Source organism: Heloderma suspectum, chromosome 7, assembly GCF_057233095.1.
Source record: "Heloderma suspectum isolate Gila_16-S chromosome 7, 16-S_ref, whole genome shotgun sequence".
NCBI lineage: Eukaryota > Metazoa > Chordata > Lepidosauria > Squamata > Helodermatidae > Heloderma > Heloderma suspectum.
Window position 1 is genome coordinate 5,797,676 of NC_139464.1, and position 23,901 is coordinate 5,821,576.

The 23,901-nt window shown below is 50.3% G+C and overlaps 1 protein-coding gene across 1 annotated transcript in view; it reads left to right on the plus strand.

Annotated features, from left to right (window-relative positions):
• The window catches only part of FBH1 (F-box DNA helicase 1), a 48,044-nt gene that overhangs the window by 1,583 nt on the left and 22,560 nt on the right, over nt 1-23,901 (plus strand). The window contains exons 3-10 of the mRNA XM_084811865.1: nt 3,444-3,608; nt 5,251-5,801; nt 6,339-6,469; nt 12,885-13,023; nt 14,774-14,964; nt 18,039-18,128; nt 19,765-19,859; nt 21,906-22,074. Of these exons, the coding sequence (XP_084667991.1) occupies nt 3,444-3,608; nt 5,251-5,801; nt 6,339-6,469; nt 12,885-13,023; nt 14,774-14,964; nt 18,039-18,128; nt 19,765-19,859; nt 21,906-22,074 (1,531 nt within the window). The remainder of the gene's footprint in view (nt 1-3,443; nt 3,609-5,250; nt 5,802-6,338; nt 6,470-12,884; nt 13,024-14,773; nt 14,965-18,038; nt 18,129-19,764; nt 19,860-21,905; nt 22,075-23,901) is intronic.

Genomic DNA, 23,901 nt, shown 5'->3' on the forward strand with positions numbered 1-23,901 from the left:
AGAGGGCCTTTTCTGTGGTGGCCCCCACTCTGTGGAACTCCCTCCCTGGGGAACTCCGCCATGCCCCCTCTTTAATGAGCTTCCGTCGTGCATTAAAAACGTGGTTGTTCAGGTAGGCATTTGGGGTGGGTTAGGGTATTTAAAAAAAAAAATTATGGTAGAATTTTATTGTTTTAAATTGTTTTATGGTGTGTTGTACATCGCCCAGAGTGGCTGGGTGACCAGCCAGATGGGCGATTAATAAATTTAATAAATAAATAAATAAACTGCTCCTTCGGGCTACTGACCCTAGGAGCCTTTGGGCTAGATAGTGAAGGCTGCCATGAATTCCAGGGTTCCCCAGACCCTAATTTGTTTTTGGAGGCGGGAGGGAGGGGTCGAAATGGAGTTGGGGTGACTGTGCTGCTTCTGGGGGCTGACTTAAACGCCCCCCCCCGCAATCATCCTGGAGCCTTCTGGGTGCGTCGGACGGCAACTCCCATCATCCCCAGCCAGCAGGGCCGGCGGCTGAGGATGATGGGGTTTGCAGCCCGACACACGGGGAAAGGCTGGCACGGGGCTTCACGCCCGCAGTGCCTCCCTCCTCTGGGGCCGGCGGCCGTGGGTTTTTAGGCCCTCTCCCCTTCTCTCATGTAGAGCACGAGTCCGTGCGTGTTTCGACGGGGAAAAGCCCCGCAGCTCGCGGCGCGCCCCAGCCAGCCGCGCGCGCGCCCTGTTTTCAAGCAGAAGGGCGCCCCTGCGAACAATCGCAGAACAGGAGGGCTGGAAGGGGCCTACAAGGCCAACCTCCTGCTCAGTGCAGGACTCCAAGTCAATCCCTGACAGACAGCTGTCAGGCTTCACAGAATCGCAGAACAGGAGGGCTGGAAGGGGCCCACAAGGCCATCGAGTCCACCCCCCTGCTCCATGCAGGAATCCAAGTCGGAGCATCCCTGACAGGTGGCTCTCCAGCCTCGTCTTGAATCCCGGGCTTTGCTTCCAGACAAGGCATGCCCTCCCTGCGCGCCTGGCCTTCCAGAAGAAGAAAAAATCCTGCTCTGGGGGGCTGAATTTTGCTGGGAAATTTGGCCGCGGGGGGCAGGGTTGTGGCCCCTGGCGGAGCCCGGGGGGCAGGGCGTGCAGCCCCCAAGCCATGGATGTGGCCCAGCCCTGGTTTAGGGGAGTGCTAGTTCCAATCACAGTCATCCCATGCTACGGTTTGCTTTAAATTTGTCTTCATTGTTCCTCCAATAAGCTCTGCCTGTGGTTACGGCCTGGGTAATAGCCAGTGAAACCCACACTTGAAGGACTTGAACACCGACCCCAATTCCTACGCCTGCAGACTGCTGGCTGGGGAATGCTGGGAGCTGTAGGCCTTTGTTCTGCCTAAACGTGCATGGGATTGCACCCCATGGCTCTCCCCACTCCTCCTAAAACACGCACACACACAAACGCTTCTATATAATCATGCTTATTTAACCCAAATTTTAATTTAGGGCTAGAGCACATTCCATTTACTCTGGGAATGTTGGCGAAAAGAGGATCCCCAGAGCTCTGTGCTTGGCTGTAACACATGGAAGTATTTACATTTACTTTACATTTATAGCTTCCCCTTATGTCTGAAACTGCTGTCCAGAAGAACTGCATCACGACACCTCAAACTCCAGCTTTTGTGTAAACCTGTTGACGCAACCCCTCAGATCCAGCCCCCTTCTGCCATCCTATACCTATTCACCCGGAGCTAAGCTCTGTTGAACTAAGTGGGGCTTACTTCTGCGTAGACATGTGGCATTGCACTGTTAATCTAACCATGAACGATGAAATGGAACACACATGCTTCCTATGTGCCTGCACCTCTCCCTCCCTTCCCTCTGTTGTCTCTCCTGTGTAGAATTTTAAATTGTATGCTGCTTTGGACAGGATTCACTCCTTGTCACATTGACCATCACAGTGATGGTGCTATAGAAGTTATTATTCTTATTATGGAGTGTCACGTTGTTGTTGTTGTTTATTCGCTCAGTCGCTTCTGACTCTTCGTGACTTCATGGACCAGCCCACGGCAGAGCTTCCTGTCGGCCACCCCAGCCCCCAAGGTCGAGTCCGTCACCTCCAGAATATCATCCATCCATCTTGCCCTCTTTTGCCTTCCACTTTCCCTAGCACCAGCATCTTCTCCAGGGTGTCCTGTCTTCTCATTATGTGGCCAAAGTACTTCAGTTTTGCCTTTAATATCCTTCCCTCAAGTGAGCAGTCTGGCTTTATTTCCTGGAGTATGGGCTGGTTTGATCTTCTTGCGGTCCAAGGCACTCTCAGAATTTTCCTCCAGCACTACAATTCAAAAGCATCTATCTTCCTTCGCTCAGCCTTCCTTATGGTCCAGCTCTCGCAGCCATAGGTTACTATGGGGAATTGTTGTTGTTCAGTCATTAAGTCGTGTCCTACTCTTTGTGACCCCATGGACCATAGCACGCCAGGCCTTCCTGTCCTCCACTCTCTCCCGGAGTGTGCTCAGGTTCATATTCATACACCTTCCGACCTGAGGGGCTCATCTTCCGGCGTCATATCTTTTAGCCTTGTGATACGTTAACTGTGCGGACCTTTGTTGTCAGTGTGATGTCTCTGCTCTTAACTATTTTATCCAGATTTGTCATTGCTCTCCTCCCAAGAAGTAAACGTCTTCTGATTTCCTGGCTGCAGCCAGCGTCTGCAGTAATCTTTGCGCCTAGAAAGACAAAGTCTGTCACTGCCTCCACGTTTTCTCCCTCTATTTGCCAGTTATCAATCAAGCTGGTTGCCATAATCTTGGGTTTTTTGAGGTTTAACTGCAACCCAGCTTTTGCACTTTCTTCTTTCACCTTCGTCATGAGGTTCCTCAGCACCTCCTCGCTTTCAGCCATCAAAGTGCTATCATCTGCATATCTGAGATTGTTAATGTTTCTTCCAGCGATTTTAACTCCAGCCTTGGCTTCATCAAGCCCAGCACGTCGCATGATGTGTTCTGTGTACAGGTTGAATAGGTAGGGTGAGAGTATACAAACCTGCCGTACTCCTTTCCCAATCTTAAACCAGTCCGTTGTCTTTTTTAAACCTTACAAACAACCCTGAAAATAGGTCAATTTTATCCCAATATTGCAGATGGAGAATGGGGTGAGGATCAGAGAGAACAGCTTGTCCAAGGCCACCAAGCGAATGTATGGCACGAGTGGGAGGGGGCTTCTGATTCGTAGTGCTGGCTGTGATCCTAAATGTAGTTACTAAGGCATTAGCTCTGTTGAAGATAGAGGGATTTACTTCTGGGTAAGTGCACATAGGTTCAGGCTGTCCGTCTCTTAGCTGCTACATGGGGTTGGGGAGATCAGGTATCTTCTCATATAACCTGATCCCCTTTTTCTTCACCTGGTGGGCTTTCTCAATGCTAAAGTAAACTGACCAAAGTGCAACCTTGTCTCTTGTGTCAATAACAGTGAGACGTTTTAAGCAGCTCCACCTAACAGCCAGTGACTGTGAAGCTTTGAGCCAGAGTCAGGAGGGCACCTCATCCTTGACGCAGCCTTTCAGTCAAAGGCAGGGCAGTCAGAACACCCCGAAAGGCCTCTACCCCACTCACCGGTCGAAGAAGCGTCAAAGAGGTACGGCAGCATCCCGACGCGTTATGTTCTTGCAAGCTGGTGTGTGTGTGTGTGTGTGTGTGTGTGTGTGTGATTTCTTGCTAAAGATGGGATTGCTGAGTTTCAGCTCAAGCCCACTTGGGCTCTTTAGGCCTTTAAGGCACAATCCTATGCATGTTTAGACAGAAAAACATCCTACAACTCCCAGCGTTCCCCAGCTGGCTGGGGAATGCTGGGAGTTGTAGGGGAATGTTGGGAGTTGTAGGACTTTTTTCTGTCTAAACATGTGTAGGATTGCGCCTTAAAGGCCAAAGCTCCATCAAGATCCTCCCTCAACCATCCTCTGACAGCAGCCACTCCCTCAGGCTGCATCAGAGGGAGAGCAGCAAAGCAAGGGCATTCCATTGGTTCTACTGAGAGACCTGCACCTCCTGTCCATGAACTGTTTCCATCCCAGCTTCTCGCTATAAGAACTTTGTAATTTTAAGAATTGGTACCCAAGCTGCCCCTCTTCGCTCTCCGTCCCGTTTTCCTTTTCTGTCGTAACTTCTAGATTTTAAGCCTGAAGGCAGTGTTTTCCTGCTTATCAGGAGCCACCACGAAGAAAGCCCTGTCCGCAGTAGCTGCCGGCCCAATGGCTCTTGCTGGTGGGCCAGAGAGTAGGGCCTCTGATGCTGATCTTAGTGGCTGGGCAGGCTCATACAAGTGTAGGTGATCCTTCAGAGATTACTACACATGTACAGCTTTTCCAACACTGCTTGAATGTGCAGAGGCTGGGGATTCGTTTCCACTGTGGCTGATGGTGGTGGGGCAGGCGTAACCACACGGTTCATCTGTGTGGATTGTCTTGGCTTAATACCTAAATGGGCAAAGCGAGGAAATTAGCCAGGTCTCACAGGTCAAGGAGTCCCTCAGCCTTGGAGCCCCCAGCAAGAAAGTCTTTGTTTTTTTTGTCTGCTATTGGCTCCCTGGAGCAGAGGTTTTTCCCATCTGTTTTTCTTTTAATTCAGGGATATTGAACTTCTTTCAGCTCAAGGGCCAAATTCAGTTTTGGAGAAGATCTCAGGGCAGTGGTGGGTGAGGCCAGAGGCAAAGGGGTGAAGCCAAAATGACCAAAGATACCAGTGTATTTTAGCTTAATGTTCTTCCTGCCAGTAACTAAGCCATAGGAGAGGCATTTCAGCCTTTTAGAATGGGGGAAAACCCACGCAAAAGATGGGAAACCACTAAACAATGGGTCATGGGGGGAAGGGGGTGGGGCCAGGGAAAGGGGCGTAGCCATCTCAGAAAGCCTGGAGGGCAGGAGTGGGACCTCAGGCAGGCCAGATGTGGTCTGCGGGCTTGAGGTTCAACACCCCTACTTTAACTGGTGGTGCAAGCAATTTAACCAGGGACCTTATGTGTGCCACTGAGCTGTGGTCCTCCCCTGTTGATTCTAATCCTTGCTCAGCCATGAGGTAATCTGTGTTGCTTTGGAATAATTGCTGAGTCTTGGCTTAACCTGCCGCACAGAGTTATTGTGGCAAGAGGAAGAGGACAGGGTCTATTTTTGACCAACAATGAGCCCTCAGGGCAAGGCAGAAAACCAACGTATGTAATAACAACCTGGCCACCTCTTATCTGGAAGTCGTCGACATTTTCTTCTTTTCTGTCTCTTCTGGAGGAGCCGGCCAAAGCAGAATCACCGACTACTTCAGAACCAAAACCCGCCCTTCAAGATGTGCTACTGACATGGCCCAAAGCAACAAGGTCCAAGCAGAGGAGCCCCCAGAATCGTTATTTGCCCATGATGACTTCCTGGGTCCAGAGGACTTCTGCTCCCTTCTCGAAGATGGAGCGAATGTGGCCCTGGCGGCTTCCAGTAAACGCCCACGTTTCTCACAGAGCAGCCGTGGCTGCCATGTGGACAGTGGCCTACAGGACCCAGATTATACACCTTTGCTGGAGAGGTTGGTGGAGTGGCCCCCAGGCGATGGACACGTCAAACAGGAAGTCGATGTCAAACAGGAAGTCGACGACACGGAGATTGATCCTCTTCTCGATGCGTGTTTTGGGCTGTTGGGAACTGTGTGTTGGGATGTGCCCCGGGGACAGATTGACCAGTTGCCTGATGAAGTCCTCCGGGAAATCTTTGTCCTGGTGCCTGCTCTTGACCTCTACCAGAACCTCAGCCTGGTGTGTCTCCGTTGGCAACGGATCATCTCTGACCCACAGGTAAGCTGTGTCTTTATCTGCGCATTGGCTTGTGCTGCTCTGTGCCGAAGGAACCCGGAAATTCTGTACTGAAATGGCTGATGCTTCCAAGTTGCGCTATGCTCCATGAAATAACCACACATTGTCCCAGGTAGTATGCAGATATGTCAGGTGCATTCATATGTCTTTGACAAATTAGATAATTAATTGGCCCAATAAATAAATGTCCATTCTTCCTCTTTGACTTATAGTATTAATTTAATGCAAGGGTGAGCAACATTGGGCAGTCCGGGGGCTGATTTTAGAACCCCCCAGGGGTCGCATTCCTGATGCTGTCATGCTGCTGAATTTTGCAGTGGCAAAAAGGTGGTTTGTTGCCAAGATTTGACACTTTTGAGTCTCTGTAGCGGTTTGCAAACTGCTGGGCTTTTTGCCACTGCAAAATGGGTCCTGCACAAAAGATGTTCTTGGTGGAGTGCATTCTTAAAGCTGAAAATGGGTACATCCAAAGTGCAGCCAGTTTCAAAGATGATCTGATGGATTGTTTTGGTATTTCAGTTCATTCCTTGGAAAAAGCTATACCATCAGTACCTGAAGGGCAAGGTCCAAGCCTTGGCATCTGTTAAGACAATTCTGAAGCAATACGGCCTAAACCAGGATCAGAGCCAGTGCATGCTAGGATTTATTCGGTGAGTCAATCTTTTCAAGCGGAGATGCAATCACATGTCTGTTGCGATGCCTTATTTATTTATTCCATTTTTATACTGCCCAATAGCCAAAGCTCTCTATTTAGTCACCTATCACATTTGTGTTGTGCCCATCCGCTGGAAAAAGGTTCATTTTATTGTTATGTGTGTAATAATAACTTGCTGGGCGCGGAATCAGAAAAAACCCAGATGACATGCATTTCTGTACCTTAGCAAACTCCTTTTCTGATTCAGAACGCATCAAAGTGCAAACGTAGACATCGTGGCTAATTATTACCCTCATTAAAGCTTGCAACACTGATAAAGATGTCTCTTATCAGGCCAAATTCCTTTGAGGGATGAGTGCGGAATTACAGAACGGACTATTGTATTCTTTCCCCCCAGAGAGCTGAATGTTGACCTCATTCCACTTTGGCTCCTGGCAAACAGCGAATTGGTTCAGAAACCTCCCGAATTTGTTTGTACAGAAATATGTGTATACACCAAGCGAAACGAAGACGCTCTCAGATCTCTTTGAGCTCTCTTAAAAACTATTGCCTGTCTCCAGCCGTAGTTCCCTGTCTATGTCAGGGGTTGGGGGATTTGTGGTTCTCTGCCTCCTGCCAGCCCCAGCCATGGTGGGTAATGGTCAGGGATGATGGAAGTTGTAGTCCAGCAACATCTGGAGGCTCATCCCTGCTGTATATCTGTAGATGGCTGGGGGATGCTGGGCCTTGTAGTCCAACAAATCTAGAGGTTGGGGAAAGCTGAGGGAGGGGAAGGGCCATTGCCCAGTAGAAAGGCAGATATTTTCATGGTACAGTTCAGCAGTGTAGCGCTGGTTGTACAGTTCTGGTTGCCACACTTGCAAAAGGCTACTGTGGAGCAGAGAAAACGGCAATCAAAACGATTTGGGGGCCTGAGCGACTCCCCTGTGAGGAAAGGTTATGATGTCTGGGACTGCTTAGTTTAGAAAAAAAGACACAGAAGGAGAGACGTGATAGAAATCTATAAAATTATGTATGGTGTGGAGAAAGTAGGTAGGAAACTCCCCCTCTCTCATCATACTGGAACCCAGCGGGGTCATCCCATGAAGCTGATTGCTGGGAAATTCCAAACAGATGAAAGGAAGGGCTTCTTCACACAGTGAAACTATGGCATTCACGTCCACAGGGGTTGTGGCCCAGCCCCAGCACTGCAGTGAGCCTCTCGTGTATAGCCGGAGCCTGATCAGAAGTGGTCTGGAAGGGGCTGGGCCTGTGCAATGTTAGAATCAGTGTGAGCTTGTCTCTGTCAGTGTTCGCAGGGGAAAGCAGGCGGGAGTTAAGTTACTCCCATCCAGCTGCTATCTTCGACCTCAACAGGGAAGGAATCTGGCAGCTTCTCTGCGAGAACCTAATGGAAGAGGTGTTTTTGGTTTTTTTCCAGAAGTGTCCCTACAGGTTGAAGCTTCAACTCAGTAGGGCAAAACAAAGACACCCTGTTTGGGCAGGGGCCTTGCTGATGGGCTAAAATCCCTGGTCAGTTAGTTGTTTAGGAGGAGGGCCCTCTCAGCCACACCTCTGCTTTTCAGCAGATGACCAGGCTGAGAGCCTTTCCTAGGAACATTCTCGTCTTTCCTGCCCCAAATCCTCTCTGTTTGGACTTCACTCCCAGCTGCTTTCCTCTGTGAACAATGACAGAGATAAGCTCACATTGACTGACATTCCACAGGCTGAAACCACCCAAACCCTTCTGGACCACTTCTGATCAGATTCTGGCTATAAACTATCCATTCAAAAGTGAAGGAGCATCCAAAATAGACCCCCAAATGGAGAGAAATGTCTCAGTCGCCAGTGAACTGTAGTAGGAGACATTTGTTCCAGGAATTACTGCGGACGTTTTTATAACCCCCTGAAGAAGGCCTTAAAATAGAAGAAGGCCTTAAAATAAAAGTAGGCCAAAACGTGTTGGGCTTTTTACAAATAAAATCTTTATCCCAGCACCCTGAGGCGTTTCTCTCCATTTTGGGGTCTATAAACTATACGGCCCACTGCAGCGCTGGGCCTCACCATCAAATTGGGTCACTTAGGGCACAATCCTATGCATGTTTAGACAAAGAAAGGCCTACAACTCGCAGCATTCCTCAGCCAGCATGGCTGGCTGGGGAATTCTGAGAGTTGTAGGCCTTTTCTCTGTCTAAACATGCATAGGATTGTGCCCTTAACTTGGACAGGTTTAAAGAGGACTAGACATTCATGGAAGATAAGGCTGTCAGTGGCTACTATACAATGGTTATATATTATAAGGACACTGTAGTTCCCTCTGAGGCCCAGTGTAATGCATTTGCTAGGCACTTCCAGAATAAGATCTCTTGCATCCGCTGGGATTTAGACTCCAGTGTTATAGCAGGTGAATCTGGTGAGGTATCCAGAGCACAGCCTTGTCTTGTTCTCCTGGATGAGTTTCAGTTGGTGCAGCTCAAGGATGTTGACAAGGTGCTTGGACAGGTTCATGCAGCCACTTCCATACTGCATCCTTGCCCCTCTTGGCTGATAAAAACTGGCAGGAAAGGAATAGCTGGCTGGGCCATGGAGGTGAGTAATGCCTCCTTTTGAGAGGGAGTGGTCCCGGGCCGCCTCAAAGAGTAGGCGGTAGTGAGACCACTCCTAAAGAAACCCTCCCTGGACCCAGAAAACCTTAGTAGTTTTAGGCCAGTGGCAAATGTTTCTTTCGTGGGCAAGGTTCTTGAGCGGGTGGTTGCCAACCAGCTCCAGACACCCTTGGATGAGACCAATTATCCAGATGCATTTCAGTCGGGGTTCAGGCCAGGTTTTGGCACTGAAACAGCCTTGGTTGCCCTGTATGATGACCTATGTCGGGAGAGAAACAGGGAGTGTGATCCTTGTTGATTCTCCTTGATCTCTTGGTGGCTTTCGATACCATCAACCATGGTAACCTTCTGGGACTATTGTCTGAGCTGGGAGTGGGTGGCACTGCACTACGGTGATTTTGCTCCTACTTGGAGGGTTGGCCCCAGAAGATGGTGCTTGGGGAATATTGCTCAGCCCCGTGGATTCTCCAATGTGGGATTCCACAGGGGTCAGTTCTGTCCCCCATGCTATTTAACATCTACATGAAACCATTGAGTGTGGTCATCCAGAATTTTGAGGCGTGTTGTCATCGGTATGCTGGTGACATGCAGCTCTATTTCTCATTTTCATCTTCTTCAGGTGAGGCTGTGGATGTGCTGAATCAGTGCCTGGCTGCGATAATGGACTGGATGAGGGCTAATAAACTGAAACTCAATACAGACAAGGCTGAGATGCTGTTGGTGGGTGGTTCTTCTGACCGGAAGGGGGGTGCTCAACCTGTTCTGGATGGGATTGCGCTCCCCCTGAAGGAGCAGGTCTGTAGCTTGGGGGTTCTCCTGGAGCTGTCTTTGTCACTTGAGGCTTAGGTGTCCTCAGTGGCACGGAGTGCCTTCTACCAACTTCAATTGTTGGCCCAGCTACGCCCCTACCTGGACAGGGATAACCTGGCTTCAGTTGTCTATGCTCTGGTTATCTCCAAGATAGATTTCTGCAATGCACTCTATGTGGAGCTGCCTTTGAAGATGGTTCGTAAGCTGCAGCTCGTGCAAAATGAGGCGGCCAGACTGATAATGGGGTCTAGAAGGTCCGAACATATAAGACTGACTCTGGCCTGCTTGCATTGGCTGCCTGTATGTTTCCGAGCCCAATTCAGGGTACTGGTTTTAACCTATAAAGCCTTACACGGATTGGGACCACAATACCTGATGAAGTGCCTGTCCTGACATGACCCTACCCATATACTACGCTGAACATCTAAGGCCCTCCTCCAGCTGCCTACACCGAGGGAAGCTCGGAAGATGGCGACAAGGGAGAGGGCCTTCTTGGTGGTGGCCCCCAAATTTTGGAATGATCTCCCCAATGAGGCCCGCCTGGCGCCAGCATTGTTCTCTTTTTGGCACCAGGTTAAGACCTTCTCTTCTCCCAGGCATTCGGCAGCAGATGATAAGTTTTAATCGATTTTATGGTTATGGTTGTTTGCTTTTGTCTTATGGTTATGGTTGTTTGCTTTTGAGATTGATTCTTTGAAGTTGTTATAGATATGTTTCTTTTGTGTATATTGTCTGTTCATGTGTTTTTATATAAATGGTTTTTAATCTCTGTATATTGTATTTTTAATGTTTGTAATCTTTGTAAACCACCCAGAGAGCTCCAGCTATTGGGCAGTATAGAAATGTAATAAATAATAATATTATTTATTTATTTATTAAATTTATTAATCGCCCATCTGGCTGGTCACCCAGCCACTCTGGGTGATGTACAACAATAAAAACAATTTAAAACAATAAAATTCTAAATTTAAAAACATAATATTTCTAAAAATACCCTAACCCACCCCAAATGCCTACCTGAACAACCACGTTTTTAATGCGCGGCGGAAGCTCATTAAAGAGGGGGCATGGCGGAGTTCACTAGGGAGGGCGTTCCATAGAGTGGGGGCCACCACTGAGGAGGTACTCTCCCTCATCCTCACCAGTCTAGCTGTCCCAGCTGATGGGACAGAGAGAAGGCCATCTGAGGCTGATCTTGTTGAGCGGCCTGTCTGGTGTTGCTGGAGGTGCTCCTTGAGATAGGCTGGGCCGGAACCATATAGGGTTTTAAAGGTCAAACCCAACACCTTGAATTTGGCCCGGAAAACAACTGGTAGCCATTGCAACTTCTTCAGCACTGGAGTGATGTGATCATGCTGGTGGCTGCCTTTAATCAGGCGAGCCGCTGCGTTCTGCACCAATTATAATAATAATGATTTTCCTTCAGTATCGGAGGCCTCTTAGTTGCCCTCATGCCCTGCTTGTGGGCTTTCCAGGGGAACCCTGTTGGCCGCTGTGGAAAACAGGATGCTACAGGAGATGGTGCTGTGGTCTGACCCAGCAGGGTTCCCCTCGGGTCGTCTTCAGGAAGGCTCCGAAAACTCACTCTTTCTTTGCTCTCCTTTCCGTGATCGGTGGCCAGCAGGTTTTATTTGGGCTGCCTGTCTAATCTGGCCATGGCAAAAAAAGGTAAAGGTGTCCCCAACCAGTCGTGTCCGACTCTAGGGTGCGGTGCTCATCCCCGTTTCTAAGCCGAAGAGCCAGCGCTGTCCGAAGACGCTTCCGTGGTCATGTGGCCGGCATGACTGAACACCGAGGTGCACGGAACGCTGTTACCTTTCCCGCCGAGGCGGTACCTATTTATCTACTTGCAATTTCTTGCTTTCGAACTGCTAGGTTGGCAGAAGCTGGGACTGAAGACGGGAGCTCACTCCGTCACGCAGCACTCGGGTCTCGAACTGCTGACCTGCCGACCTTCCAGTCTGCAGTTCAGCGTCTTAACCACTAAGCCACTGCGGCCCCTGTGGCCATGGCACGCATGCCTTAATTACATCCCGTTTGGGCTTCTGTAATGTGCTCTACATGGGCTGCCTTCAAGAACTGTTTGGAAACTTCAGCTGGCCCAGAATGCTGCGGCCAGACTGTTGACTGGGACCAGTCAACACCTTTGTTACAGCAGCTTCGCTGGCTACCATTCTGTTTCCAGGTGGAATTCAAAGTGCTGGGTAATACCTGTAAAGCCAGTTTGGGACCAGGCTACCTGAAAGGCCACCTTCTCCCGTTTGAGCCTGCACGGCCCTTAAGATCTTCTGGAGAGGGCCTTCTTCCGAGACTGCCACCATCAGAGGTGTGTCCCGAGAGAGGGTGTTTCATAGCCGCTCCCAGGCTATGGAACTCCCTCCCAAGGGAGGCTAGGCTTGCTCCCTTTTTGATGTCCTTCCGCTGGCAGGCAAAGACTGCTTTATTCAAGAAGACCTTTGACCTGTAAGTGGATCAGGTGCAGTTTTTAATAATATTTTTTCTGCAATTGTTATGTTTTTACTACGTTTTAATGTATTGTTTTAATGCATTTTTTAATTGGTTCTGTGAGCCACCTTGAGTGCCATTTCTGGTAGAAAGGCAAGGTACAAATAAAACAAAAAAAAATAGTGTTTTTATAGCCATTTACTGAATGTTTATTGCTTTACCACGTGTTTTTGCATATTTTTGTATTGTTCTTATCTTGTTCGCTGCCTTTCAGAGGGTTTTACCTTTAAAGGCATGGTAAAAACAACTTCAAATAAATAAGAAGGTTCGTATCTAATGTGATGAGCTGGGCAGAAATGCCTTCTTAGGGAAAGGGACTGTAGTGCATGTCAAAGGGCCGACGTTCAATCATGGGCACCTCTGGTTAAAGGGATGGTGGAGCAGAAGATGGAAAGACTCCTCTTTGCCCCAGTCCCTGGACAGCAGCTGCCAGTCAGGGCAGGCGGTGCTGGGCTGGGCTGAGCTGATATATAAGGCAGCTTCCGATGTTCCCTTTTTATTTTCACGCAGGTGTGTTGCCGCCATTAAGAGCCATCGCCACCGGGACACTGAAGCCATTCTCAGCTGTTTGAAAAGTCACCCGCTCTTTCCCAAGGCAGAGATCTGCATCGCCAAGAGGCTGCCCGATTTGGAGAGCCCCAAATCAGGAGTATGTCCAGTGTCCTTAAACAACGCCCCATCATATATTTATTACGTTCAGCAGAGACGGGTGGCTCCGATTTCCATGGGGCTCTGAATCCATTCTGGGGTTCAGTCAGAACGAGCCAGAATTCTAAAGGAGCTCTCCAATGTGCTTAACCCTAGCTCCAAAATGGGTTAAGCACCTCAGATAGCTCCTCTAGAGTTCTGGCTTGTTCTGACAAACCCAGAATAGATTCACAGCCCCACCGAAATCGGAGCCACCAGTCTCCACTGATTACATTTGCATCCCGCCTTTTTTCCTCTGGCAAGGAACCCATAGCGGCTTACATGGTCCTTCTGCTCCTTTTTATCCTCACAACAACCCTGTGAGGTAGGTTAGAGTGAGTGTCAGTGACTTGCCCGAAGTTACCCAGTGAGCTTCATGGCTGAATGGAGACTAGAACGCAGGTCTCCCGAGTCCTACTCCAATACCACCTTGTCCTACGTTGGCTGCAGCAGACTCTGAGTGATGGGGCTAACTAAGAAGCAAAGTAGTGAAGCAGGCAAAGGTTCTGGCATACAGGGTTCAGGCTAAGACAGGAGAGGTCAAGATGACAGACAAAGGTCAAAACACAGTTAGGCAGTCATATATGTTACACAGTCAAGAAGGAGTCCAAGGGTCAGTAGCACAGAGGGTCAATCACAAGGCAAGATCAGGAAAACCAGAGATTCGAGACAGTGAACCTGTTAGAACAATGTTGTTCTAGCATTGACTAGGCAGCCACTGAAGGCTTTTACCACCAGAGCCTGCTGAGCCCCACCCAGAGCCCAGCTGCAGTACAGTAGGCCTCTCTGGTCTGAGCCCTACTCAGGAGAAGTCACTTTCTCCTGAGGAGTCCTTCCTCGCAAGTGAGCACTCCTCCTCGTGGGAGCCCTGCTGGTCCATCACTTGAGGGATGATGCTCCTGGGGGCCAGGGGGTTGCTCAGCCTCTGCCTCCGAGGCAGAGACCCCTCCCTCAACAGGGATGGACCTGCAGGTGTCTCCTCCAAGGCCCAGGCTACTTGTGGTCGGGTGACAGTGACTGATCTGGGGCCCCCTCAGTTCCTGGGAGCTCCAGCACTTCCTCTGAGGAGGATCCCTCCAGTGGGGGCATGGCACTTGTTCTCCTATAATAAGGGAGTCAGTTGTTCTGGTGTGTTTCTGACCCTTGTTTCCGTTTGGTCTCTTTTAAAACAGGTGGGCAATATGAGGCCTGCAGGCCACACACACCTCCCTGGGCTGTTTTTGCAGCCGCTGCCATGCCTCCCTGAATTTACAGCTGTGGCAACAAAAATTACTCCAATTTAGCAGGGCAATGAGGCTCGTGGGACCCATGATTAAATCACTGTGATTTTTGCTGCTTCCACAGCAAATTCAGCAGGGTAGGTGAGTGGCTCCTGGTGGGTTCCAGCTGCTGCTGCTGGATGATGGGAGTTGTAGTCCCACACATCTGGCAGGCCCTGGGCTGGGAAGGGCTGACCTAAGTGGCCTCGATCAAGCTGGGCTCCTGGCCTCAGTTTCCTGTCTGCGGCATGGGCCTAAGAATACAAAGATTACTGAGCAAACAGTTGTGCTTTGAACTCTTTAACACACACTTTGTTAAATGCAAATTGTTGCTGTTCCCTGGCACCTGGTTCTATGATTCCGTATTGGAACTACGGTCCTATTTTTGTCCTTGAGTATATCCATTTTCAAGTATAATGATTTGCTTCTCTTTCTTCTCCTCCTCCTCTCCAGACTCCATATGTTTGGGCTGTGATGTCCGCAATGGTGCTCTTCTCCGGAGGGGTCCGTGATATCCAAGAGCTCGTGGCTTGTCTCCAGAGGCCCAGCTCTACCCTCTCGCTAATGGACATCATGGAAGCTTTGTACTGCATGGCCACCTTGCTTTACGCCATGCGGGAGCATGAGGTTCACGTCAGTAACAGGTGTGTCTGTCTGCATAGAGGGAGAGGCTGGGGTCATGGCAGTGGCTGAATTAAGTGACGTCCTCGAATGTATATGTATGTAAATCTGCCTTATACCCGGGGCCAAACTACACTCTATGGCCTGGTCTGCACATAATGACAACCCAGAGTATGGGTTATCATTGAATCGTTGTTTGTCGTTACGTGTGAACCTTCCAAGAGAACGCATGGTTTGTTACTGGGTTGTGAACTTGGTTGTTCGTCATTAACAATCCATAGTTAAACCATATTTCAGGGTTCGCACGTAACGACAGCTCACAATTCAATGACAAAACACGATTCAACGACAACCCATACTCAGCCCATACTCTGGGTTGTTGCTACATGCGAACCAGGTCTGTGTGAAAAGTTTTGCTGTGTTTCCTTGGCTGGCTTCTAGATTATAGCTGCAGGGGAGGGTGAGGCCATCTATACTGGGACACCAGGGAGAGGGGATTAACCCTTTCCCTCCGTGCCACAGTGAGGATCAAAATCCCCCCCAGCCCCCATGAGCCCTCTGATTGCTGCAGGAAAGAGGCTGCTATTCAGAAAGCACCAAAAGCAGTTTCCTTCCCAGACTAAAAAGCAGCTTTGATGGGAATGTTGTTGTTCGTACAGGACGGAAAGGGTTAAGAAACACACATCAGGGGTAGTTTGGCCCCAAGTCGGGCCATCGTCCATCTAGGCCCGCCTTCCTCAACATGGTTCCCTCCAGATTTGTTGGACTGCAACTCCTCTCATTCCCTGCAAGCATGACCAGGGATGATGGGACTTGCAGACCACCAGGCTGGGGAAGACTGCTCTAGGCCAGGGTTGGGGAACGTCTTGTGGGTTGTGTGGGATGAATGATGCCCTCTCCATCTGGCCCTCTGTGGGCTGGATGATGAACTGGGAAAAAAGCAGAAAATGGCAGCTGAAACGATAGAGAGGCTGGAGCGTCTCCCCTATGAGAGGAGGTTACGATAGAGAGGCTGGGATTGTTTAGCTTGGAAAAAAGGGGGCTAAGGGGAGACATGACAGAGGTGTACAAAAGCACGCTTGGTGCGGAGAAGGCGGATAGGGAGACGTTTTTCTCCCTCTCGCGTAACACTAGAACCCAGTGGGGTCACCCCCTGAAGCTGATTGGTGGGAGATCCAGGACAGAGGAAAGAGAGGACTCTTCACGCAGCGCAGAGTGGAACTGTGGGATTCACTTCCACAAGATGTAGCAATGGCCACCGATTTGGACGGTTTTAAAAGGAGATTGGACAAATTGATGGCGGAGAAGACTACCGATACTAGTCCTGATGGCTATGTGCTCCCTCCAGTACCAGAGGCAGTGAGCCTGTGTATGCCTGTTGCTGGGGAACATGGGCAGGAGGGTGCTGTTGTGCTCATCATGCCCTGCTTGTGGGTTCCCGGTCGACAGCTGGTTGGCCACTGTGTGAACAGAATGCTGGACTAGATGGACCCTTGGTCTGATCCAGCAGGGCTCTTCTGATGTCACCGCCTGATCCCTGGCCGAAGTGCCATCTGAAACTCCAGGCGGTGCTTTGGCCAGGGACCCGGCTTTGCTGCACATGGGCTATATATCCTAGGCCTATATGTTGTCGACTCCATTTGGTAGTGGTTCCCTCCAGGTTCTTGGGTGGAGGTTGTTCCCAACCATGCTATGTGAGACTGTTGAATTGGATGTGCTCAGGATTGAACCTAGGATCTCACATGTGCACCACAGGGGCCCTAGCAAAGAGGAAGAGCAGGGGTGCAGAACCTCGCACTCGCAGGCCAGTGCTGACATACCTGGGGTCCCAATCAAGCTGTCTGTGGTTCCGCAGATAACCACACGCCTTTCCCCCAACCACTCATCATTTGGTGGTTTCCGGGCATTTGCACATTTCCCCCAGTGCCAAAGGCCGAAATGCCTCTCCTAAGGCTTTGTTACTGGCCGGAAGAGCTTTCAGCTAAGGTATGGTAGTATTTTTGGTGTTTTGGCCCTGCCCCCGTTGTCTTTGGCCCTGCCCCATTTTGCCTTCAGCCCCGCCCACCTGTGGATTGCAGCGTTTGTCCAAAATTGATTTTGGCCCTCCCGAGCTAGAGGCTTTCCCCCTTGTTCATTTTCAGCAGGAATCATGTTTGCCTCATTTACGGCTTGCTAGCCGTTACCTGGGGTCATAGATAAGGAGCCAAAACATAAATGCCCTCCCATCCCTCTTGGTGCGGCTTAAAGGCTTCCACTAGCAGGCGCGGTAGCCACCAGATGCCCACGGGAAGCCCACAAGCAGGACACGACGGCACGCGCCCCCTCCCGCCCACGTTCCCCTGCAACAGGTATCAAGGCACGTTGCTTCCGATACTGACGGTAATATGCGTCCATCATGGCTAGTAGTCATGGGCAGCCTTCTCCTGTCTAATCCCCTTTTAAAGCCATCCAGGTTGGTGGCTACCACCCCATCTTATGGTAGCAAATTCTAGCTATGTGCTGTGCGAAGAGGTCCTTCCTTGTATCTGTCCTGATGCTCCCACCATCCAGTGTCACTGGATTCGTCTCCCTATCCACACCGTGCATGGTTTTATACACCTCTATTATGTTCCCCCTTGGCTTGCCTTTTCTCTAAACTAAAAAGCCCCAAACACTGTACACATTCCTCGTAGGGGAATCGTTCCAGCCCCTTGATCATTTTGGTTGCCCTTTTCTGCATTTTTTCCATATCCTTTTTGAGCTGCGGCGACCAGAACTGTACACAATATCCCAAGAGTGGTCACTCCATAGATTCGTATAAAGGCATTATCATATGGTTTTCTTTTTGAATCCTTTCCTAATCATCCCCAACATGGACTTTGCTACCAAAGCTTTGGATGCTGCCTGATTCCAAATTCAGAGAGACACTCCATGTCCCGCTTTTCCAACATGTGTGCGTAGTTCAGTGGAAGAATGTGCGCTTTGCATGCAGAAGATTCCAGGCTTAGAGCTGTTATGTACCACCCTTTATCTCCCCCTGCCCCCAAGAAAGATCCTCTTAGGAGTTGCCATTAGAGATCCCTTTGGATTGATCTTCTCCGTCCCTGTGTTCTTGTAGGATTCACTACAGTATTTTCTACTGCCTATATCTCCTGGAGAATTCTAACTGCAGCATGGCAGTCGTAACGCCAGAATTATCCAGCTCCAGGTATGAAAGAGGCCAGGTATTATCGTTATTTATAATAAAAGATATGATGAACTCCGGCCGTTTGCCTGTCTGCACGCCTTTCAGAGATTGGCCAAGCAGCAGTGGTGTCATGGAACATTCACAAACATTCTAACTGCTGAGGAAGGGGCACCTATGATTTATTTATTTATATTTATGACATTTGTATACCGCTCCGTATCTGACAGATTCCAGAGCAGTGAACATAAAAGAGGTACAATAGTTAAAAGATTAAAACACCATATCACAATTATTAAAAACAGAATGCCAATAAAAACTGCGGTTGGTCATTTAAGGAATGCTTCCTAGAACAGAATTGTTTTCAGGAGGCGCCAGAAGCAACATAGTGTTGGCGCCTGCCTGACTTCCACGGGCAGGGAGTTCCAAAGGAAGGGGGCCACCACACTGAAGTCTCTTCTCTGGGTGGACTCCAATCGAGCCATAGGTCCATGTGGAACCACCAGGAGCGTGGTCTCCGATGACCTCAGTGACTGGGTAGGTTGGTAAGGCAGAAGGCACTCCCTCAGGTATCCTGGTCCCAAGTTGTTTAGGGCTTTGTACACTAGTGCCAAAACCTTAAGCCTCGCCCGGTAGCGAATAGGCAGTTAGTGCAGTTTGCTCGGCAAAGGAGTTGCGTGCTGAAAAGGGGCAGCTCCTGACAACAGCCGAACCGCTGCGTTCTGCAACGTAAGCCCCATTTGCGCATTCTCCCTTCGTGCATATAGGAGACCCACGGAGGGGAAAGTGGGGCTGTCACTGCTCCTGGCCCCAACGTCCACGTGTTTTACGCAACATCTGAAAGGGAACCCCGATTGTACACAACTTTCATAAGTTGAGCAAACGCGCACGGGCTGCTGGTGGGTCTGGCAGGTGCAGTCACATCGGGAGTGGCACTGGCAGGGCGACTCCACTTCTTCCCCCATGCATTTGTTATACTCAGGGAAGGGGAGCGGGTGAGTTCTATTGCCAGCAGCAGCTTCCCGTGCTCCAAGAATGTTTGTGAACAGTCCGTGACGTCACAGCTGCTTGGCCAGTCGCTGCAGGGCTGTACTCATGCTGCAAGGAGTCCAAAGGTGACGAAAGAGTGCTGTGAGAGGAACGGAAGGGCCTTGGGGCTGGGAAAACCTCACACAGGGCCTGTGGCAGGACATGCTTTGTGCTGTCAATAGGAAAAGGAGCCAATAGTAAGGGGATGTGGGAGAGGAAGATTGTGAGCTAGGCATCAGGGCTAAAGAGGGGGACCCAGATGGGGTTCTGACCCAGCCTTGTGCTCTCCAGATGTGTTGCTTACAATTCTAAGTGTCCCCTTGTATTTTTAAAAAATATTACTATGTTTATATCCTGCCATTTTTGTTTTCCCCCCTGCAAGGACCCCAAGGCACTTACGCATCCCCCCTTCTCTTCATTTTATCCTCCCCACAACCCTGTGAGGTCTGTTAGGCCGACGGTCAGCGACTGGCCCAAAGTCACCCAGTGAGCTTCATGGCCAAGGGGGCACTCGGACCTGGGTCTCCCCAGCCCTAATCCAGCACTCAGGCCACCACAGGCTCTCGGGTTAACCCCATGTGAGTTACAGCGTGGTTTGCTGCATGAACTGTTTGTTTTTGGTTCTGTTTAGTAGTAAGCCTGCTATCCAGCTGACTTGTGAGCAGCAGCAGATCTTGAATCATGCAATTGCACCCAGGCAGGTGGTGAAAATCATGGCTTTTGCAGGTAAGGCGGCTTTTTAACCACCGAGCAGGCCTTCACCACGCTCCACAGCATCACGCTCCCCCAGCAGATCTTTCTGCTGCCTTAGGCTGAACCGCAACCTGGATTTCTGAACCTTGACCCTGAGCCTTGAAAGGTCTCCTGCTATCCCAAAAAACTGTCTCTGCCATTCTCCCTTGGTGCCCCTGTTTGCCCAGAAGCTCTTCCAGAACACCTCAAGATGGCCTCCCTTCCTCCCTTCAAATCCCTCGTCTTTTGTAAAGCCTTTGGTTTAAACCAGCCTTTCCCAACCTGGCTTCTTCTGGATGTGTCGGACTACAAGTCTCATTATCCCCAGCCAGCGTGGCCACTGGGGATGATGGGAGTTCTATTCCAAGCCATGTGGAGGGCACTTGGTTGGGGCAGGCTGGTTTAAACCTCTGTTTCCACCCTTGGCTGAAAGGGAGCCTGGCCAGAACCATCCTATGCATGTTCACTCAGAAGTAACTTGTCTCACTGTGTTCAGTGGGACTCCCACCCATTTTCTTCACTATTTTTCAAGTAGGAGCCACTTTGGCTCCAGGCATCACTGCTGAGACACCTTGGGGGGCTTTTCTGGATGCGGGGTGGCTTTCCTCTTCCCTCCCCTGGCAGGCAAATTCCGACAGGCTCACTTGGTCCTTGGTTTGCGCTGAATCTTTTCTTCGTCACAGAGAGGATGCTCTGCTCAGTGCTGCAAAATCTCCCGGCACAGTTCCACACTCTCTACCCTGCACATTCAGTTTCCCCATCACCTCTGATGCCTGCGCAGTGCACCCCTGCAGCTAGCCAATCACGTTGCTCTTTGCCTGTTGGGCTCCCCCCCCCCCACAGCTAATTGGCTGATAGCTCCTGCATTCTCTGCTCCCCCCCCCCGCTACCTTTCAGCTGATGAGTGGCAGGGCTCCTGACCCCCCACCCTCGACACCTCCTCCGGTAGCCCAGATCGCCCGCCGCTATAGCAAACCACAAGGCCAAGCTAGAGAGCCCTCGCTGAACACGAGCAGCTATGGCACAAAGGGGGGGGGCAGAGAGCCACGCTTGAGGTGACTGGGAGCCCCCAGTGGTCTCACAGTGAGCAGCGCTGCCCTCATCAACATGCTCCAGGTTTGCAGACCCAAGAGCGGGGAGTTGCAACTGCTTCTGTTCATGTCCTGTTGCCCTTACCTTTTCCTCTGTGGTCCTCTCTGCCTCATCCTTGGAGCTGAAACCTGTCTTTTAAAAATTATTATTTATTTATTTACAACATTTGTATACCGCTCCACCTCTAAATAGATTCTGGAGTGATGAACAACGGGAGATAAAATGAACAAAACATAAAAAGAGTGAAGCGTGATATTCAAATTATTCTTTACAACACAGTGCCAATGAAACTGGGGCAGATTGACCAAGGAAGGCTTCCTGGAAAAGGGTTTTTTTTCAGGAGGCGTCGAGAACAGAGGCAGGGAGCTCCATAGGAAACGTTTCTGCTTCTTATATTCTGTAAAGCATTATGTATGGTCATGCTGCTGCATAAGCAATAATGCCTGTAAAACCGCTCAGCGCCATGTTCGTTGCCCCATTTCCCTGCCCTCCTGGAGTTCCCGCCCAATCCCCCAAGATGCTTCCAGCATCTACTTCAGAAATCACCCAGATATTTCCTCTTTGCCATAGAGCAGCCTTTCCCCTACCTGATGCCCTCCAGATGTGTTGGACCGCAACTCCCATCATCCCCAGCCAGCATGGCCTCTGGCCTCTGGATACCAGTTGCTGGGGAACATGGGCGGGAGGCTCTCCTTGCCCTCACGTCCTGCTTCTGGGCTTCCCATAGGCAGCTGGTTGGACAGCGTGTGAACCGAACGTGAGACTAGACAGGCTTTCGATCTGAACCAGCAGGGCTCCTGTACGTTCATGCAGAGTTTGCTACCACCCAAAGGCATAATAGGCTGGGGGTGATGTGAGTTGTAGTCCAGGACATTTAGAGGGCAGCCAGTTGGAGAAGGCATGGTTCTGGAACGACTGGAGTCTTTGATCCCTGCCCCACCCCCATAGGCACTGGGAAGACATCTACCCTGATCAAGTATGCAGAGAAGTGGTCAGGCCTCAGGTTCCTGTATCTGGCGTTCAACAAGACCATCGCGGAGCAGGCCTCCTGGGTCTTCCCACCAAACGTGACGTGCAAGACGGTCCACTCTTTGGCCTTTGCAGAAGTTGGCAAGCGGTAAGTGAAAACGTCCTTGTTGTGGGGCCCTGGTTTTGGGGGCCAATGCATAGGGCCCATTTGGCCATGGCTTCTGTCTCCACACCTTCCTGTTTTCGTGCACACAGCCATAGGGGCATAGGAGGGTGCCTTACATCAGCCTTCCCCCACCTGGTGTTCTCCAGCTGTGTTGGATGCATGTAGTTCAACACATCTGGAGGCCACCAGCTTGGTTGGAGGTTGTGTTACACCAAGGCAGACTCTTTGTCCTCCTAGCTCCAAATTGTCTGCCCCAGCCTTCCCCAACTTGGTGCCCTCCAGATGTTTCGGACTACGCCTCCCACCGGACCTTCTGGCTGGGGCTACTGGGAGATGACATCCAAAACTTCTGGAGGGCACCAGTTTGGGGAAGGCTAAGCTAGTCTGACAGGCAGCATTTTCCCAGGATCTCTGGCAGAGAGAGGAGTCATTCCCACCCATTGCTCATGGACCCTTTTAACTGGAGATGCCAAGAATGGAGCCAGGGGCCTTCTGCTCCCAAAACCTGCGCTCTGCCACTAAGCTGTGATCCTTCTCCGAGCCGGGGGGATGTCGCCTTCCTTGACCTCCAGCTGGGTCTTCAGTGGCTGCGTCCTGGGGGACAATTGACATTACGGGACTGTGCGGGTGCAGCAAACCCGCAGCCCTGTGAAGCGTGGCCGTTGGCTGCGATGGCTTCGGCCCTGCTCTGTACAGACTGGCAGACACCTTTTCACTGTGGCTTTGCTGTCAGTCCCAGCCCCAAATATCCCGATGTGTGGGTCAACTTGGCTAAATGTTCCAGAACTATGGCCTCCCCTCTCTGCCCAGCACGTTTACTTTTCTGCAGAGGTTTCTCATATCTGGTGCGAAAGTTTGCGCAATGCTGGATTTGGCGACCACAAATGTTGCCCGCCTACGACAGCCAGCCATTATTTGCGGACTGTACAGAGGTAATGGCCCAGTTCAGACGTCACGCTGAGCCATGATGGGCGTTTCTTGCTAACCATGGTGGCTTAGTGTGTTGTGTGGGGGGAGCAAAACATGTTCCCCATGGTTAGTAAGCCACCCTGACTAACCACAACTGGGTTAAGGGGCCCCAGGGTGGCTTACCATATTGTCTAGCAGACTCCCCGGTGGTTAAAATGGGCTCCAGAGGACTTCCAGGCTGCAACCATAGAGTCTGCCGGCTACAGCGTCCACCACTGCCGGCAACACTCTAGCTGCCGTGGACTTTCTCTATGGCCACGTGGCCATTTCGGATGCAGAGTGGCTGTCGGGAGCCTGTTTGTGCCACGGAGGATGACGGGATGTGCGCTAACCATGTCAGGACGATCGCCAGGTGACTATGGGGGGTAGTTAGTGGAACCATGTGGCACCGCATGGTTCCGTGATGGTCTGGCAGGCCCACACATCATGGTTTTGCTACCCCCCCCCCCCCGTAGTTACCCTAACCATCCTCTCCCCACGTGTGTCTGAACAGGGCCAATATGTAACTAGAAAGCAAATCCTATGGCATTCTAAAGGGAATATACAATAACCACACGCCCCAATAATGCAATTCACAAATATATTGTCAACAGTGTGTAATAACAGGAATGAAGACATATGTACATAACAACAGAATGCTGATCAAAATCTGTTTTAGCAGATTGGCTTTATCAAGTCCATATCTGTAGAATTTGCATCCTTGGGAGAAAATTTTATCTGGTCTGCATCAGCATCAGCATCAGCATCATTTCTATAGCCGAAGCTCGCTGGGTGTTTTATAAAAGCTGAAACGTTGAAATACAATAAAAAAGTTTTAAAGCCATTTACATAAAAGCACAC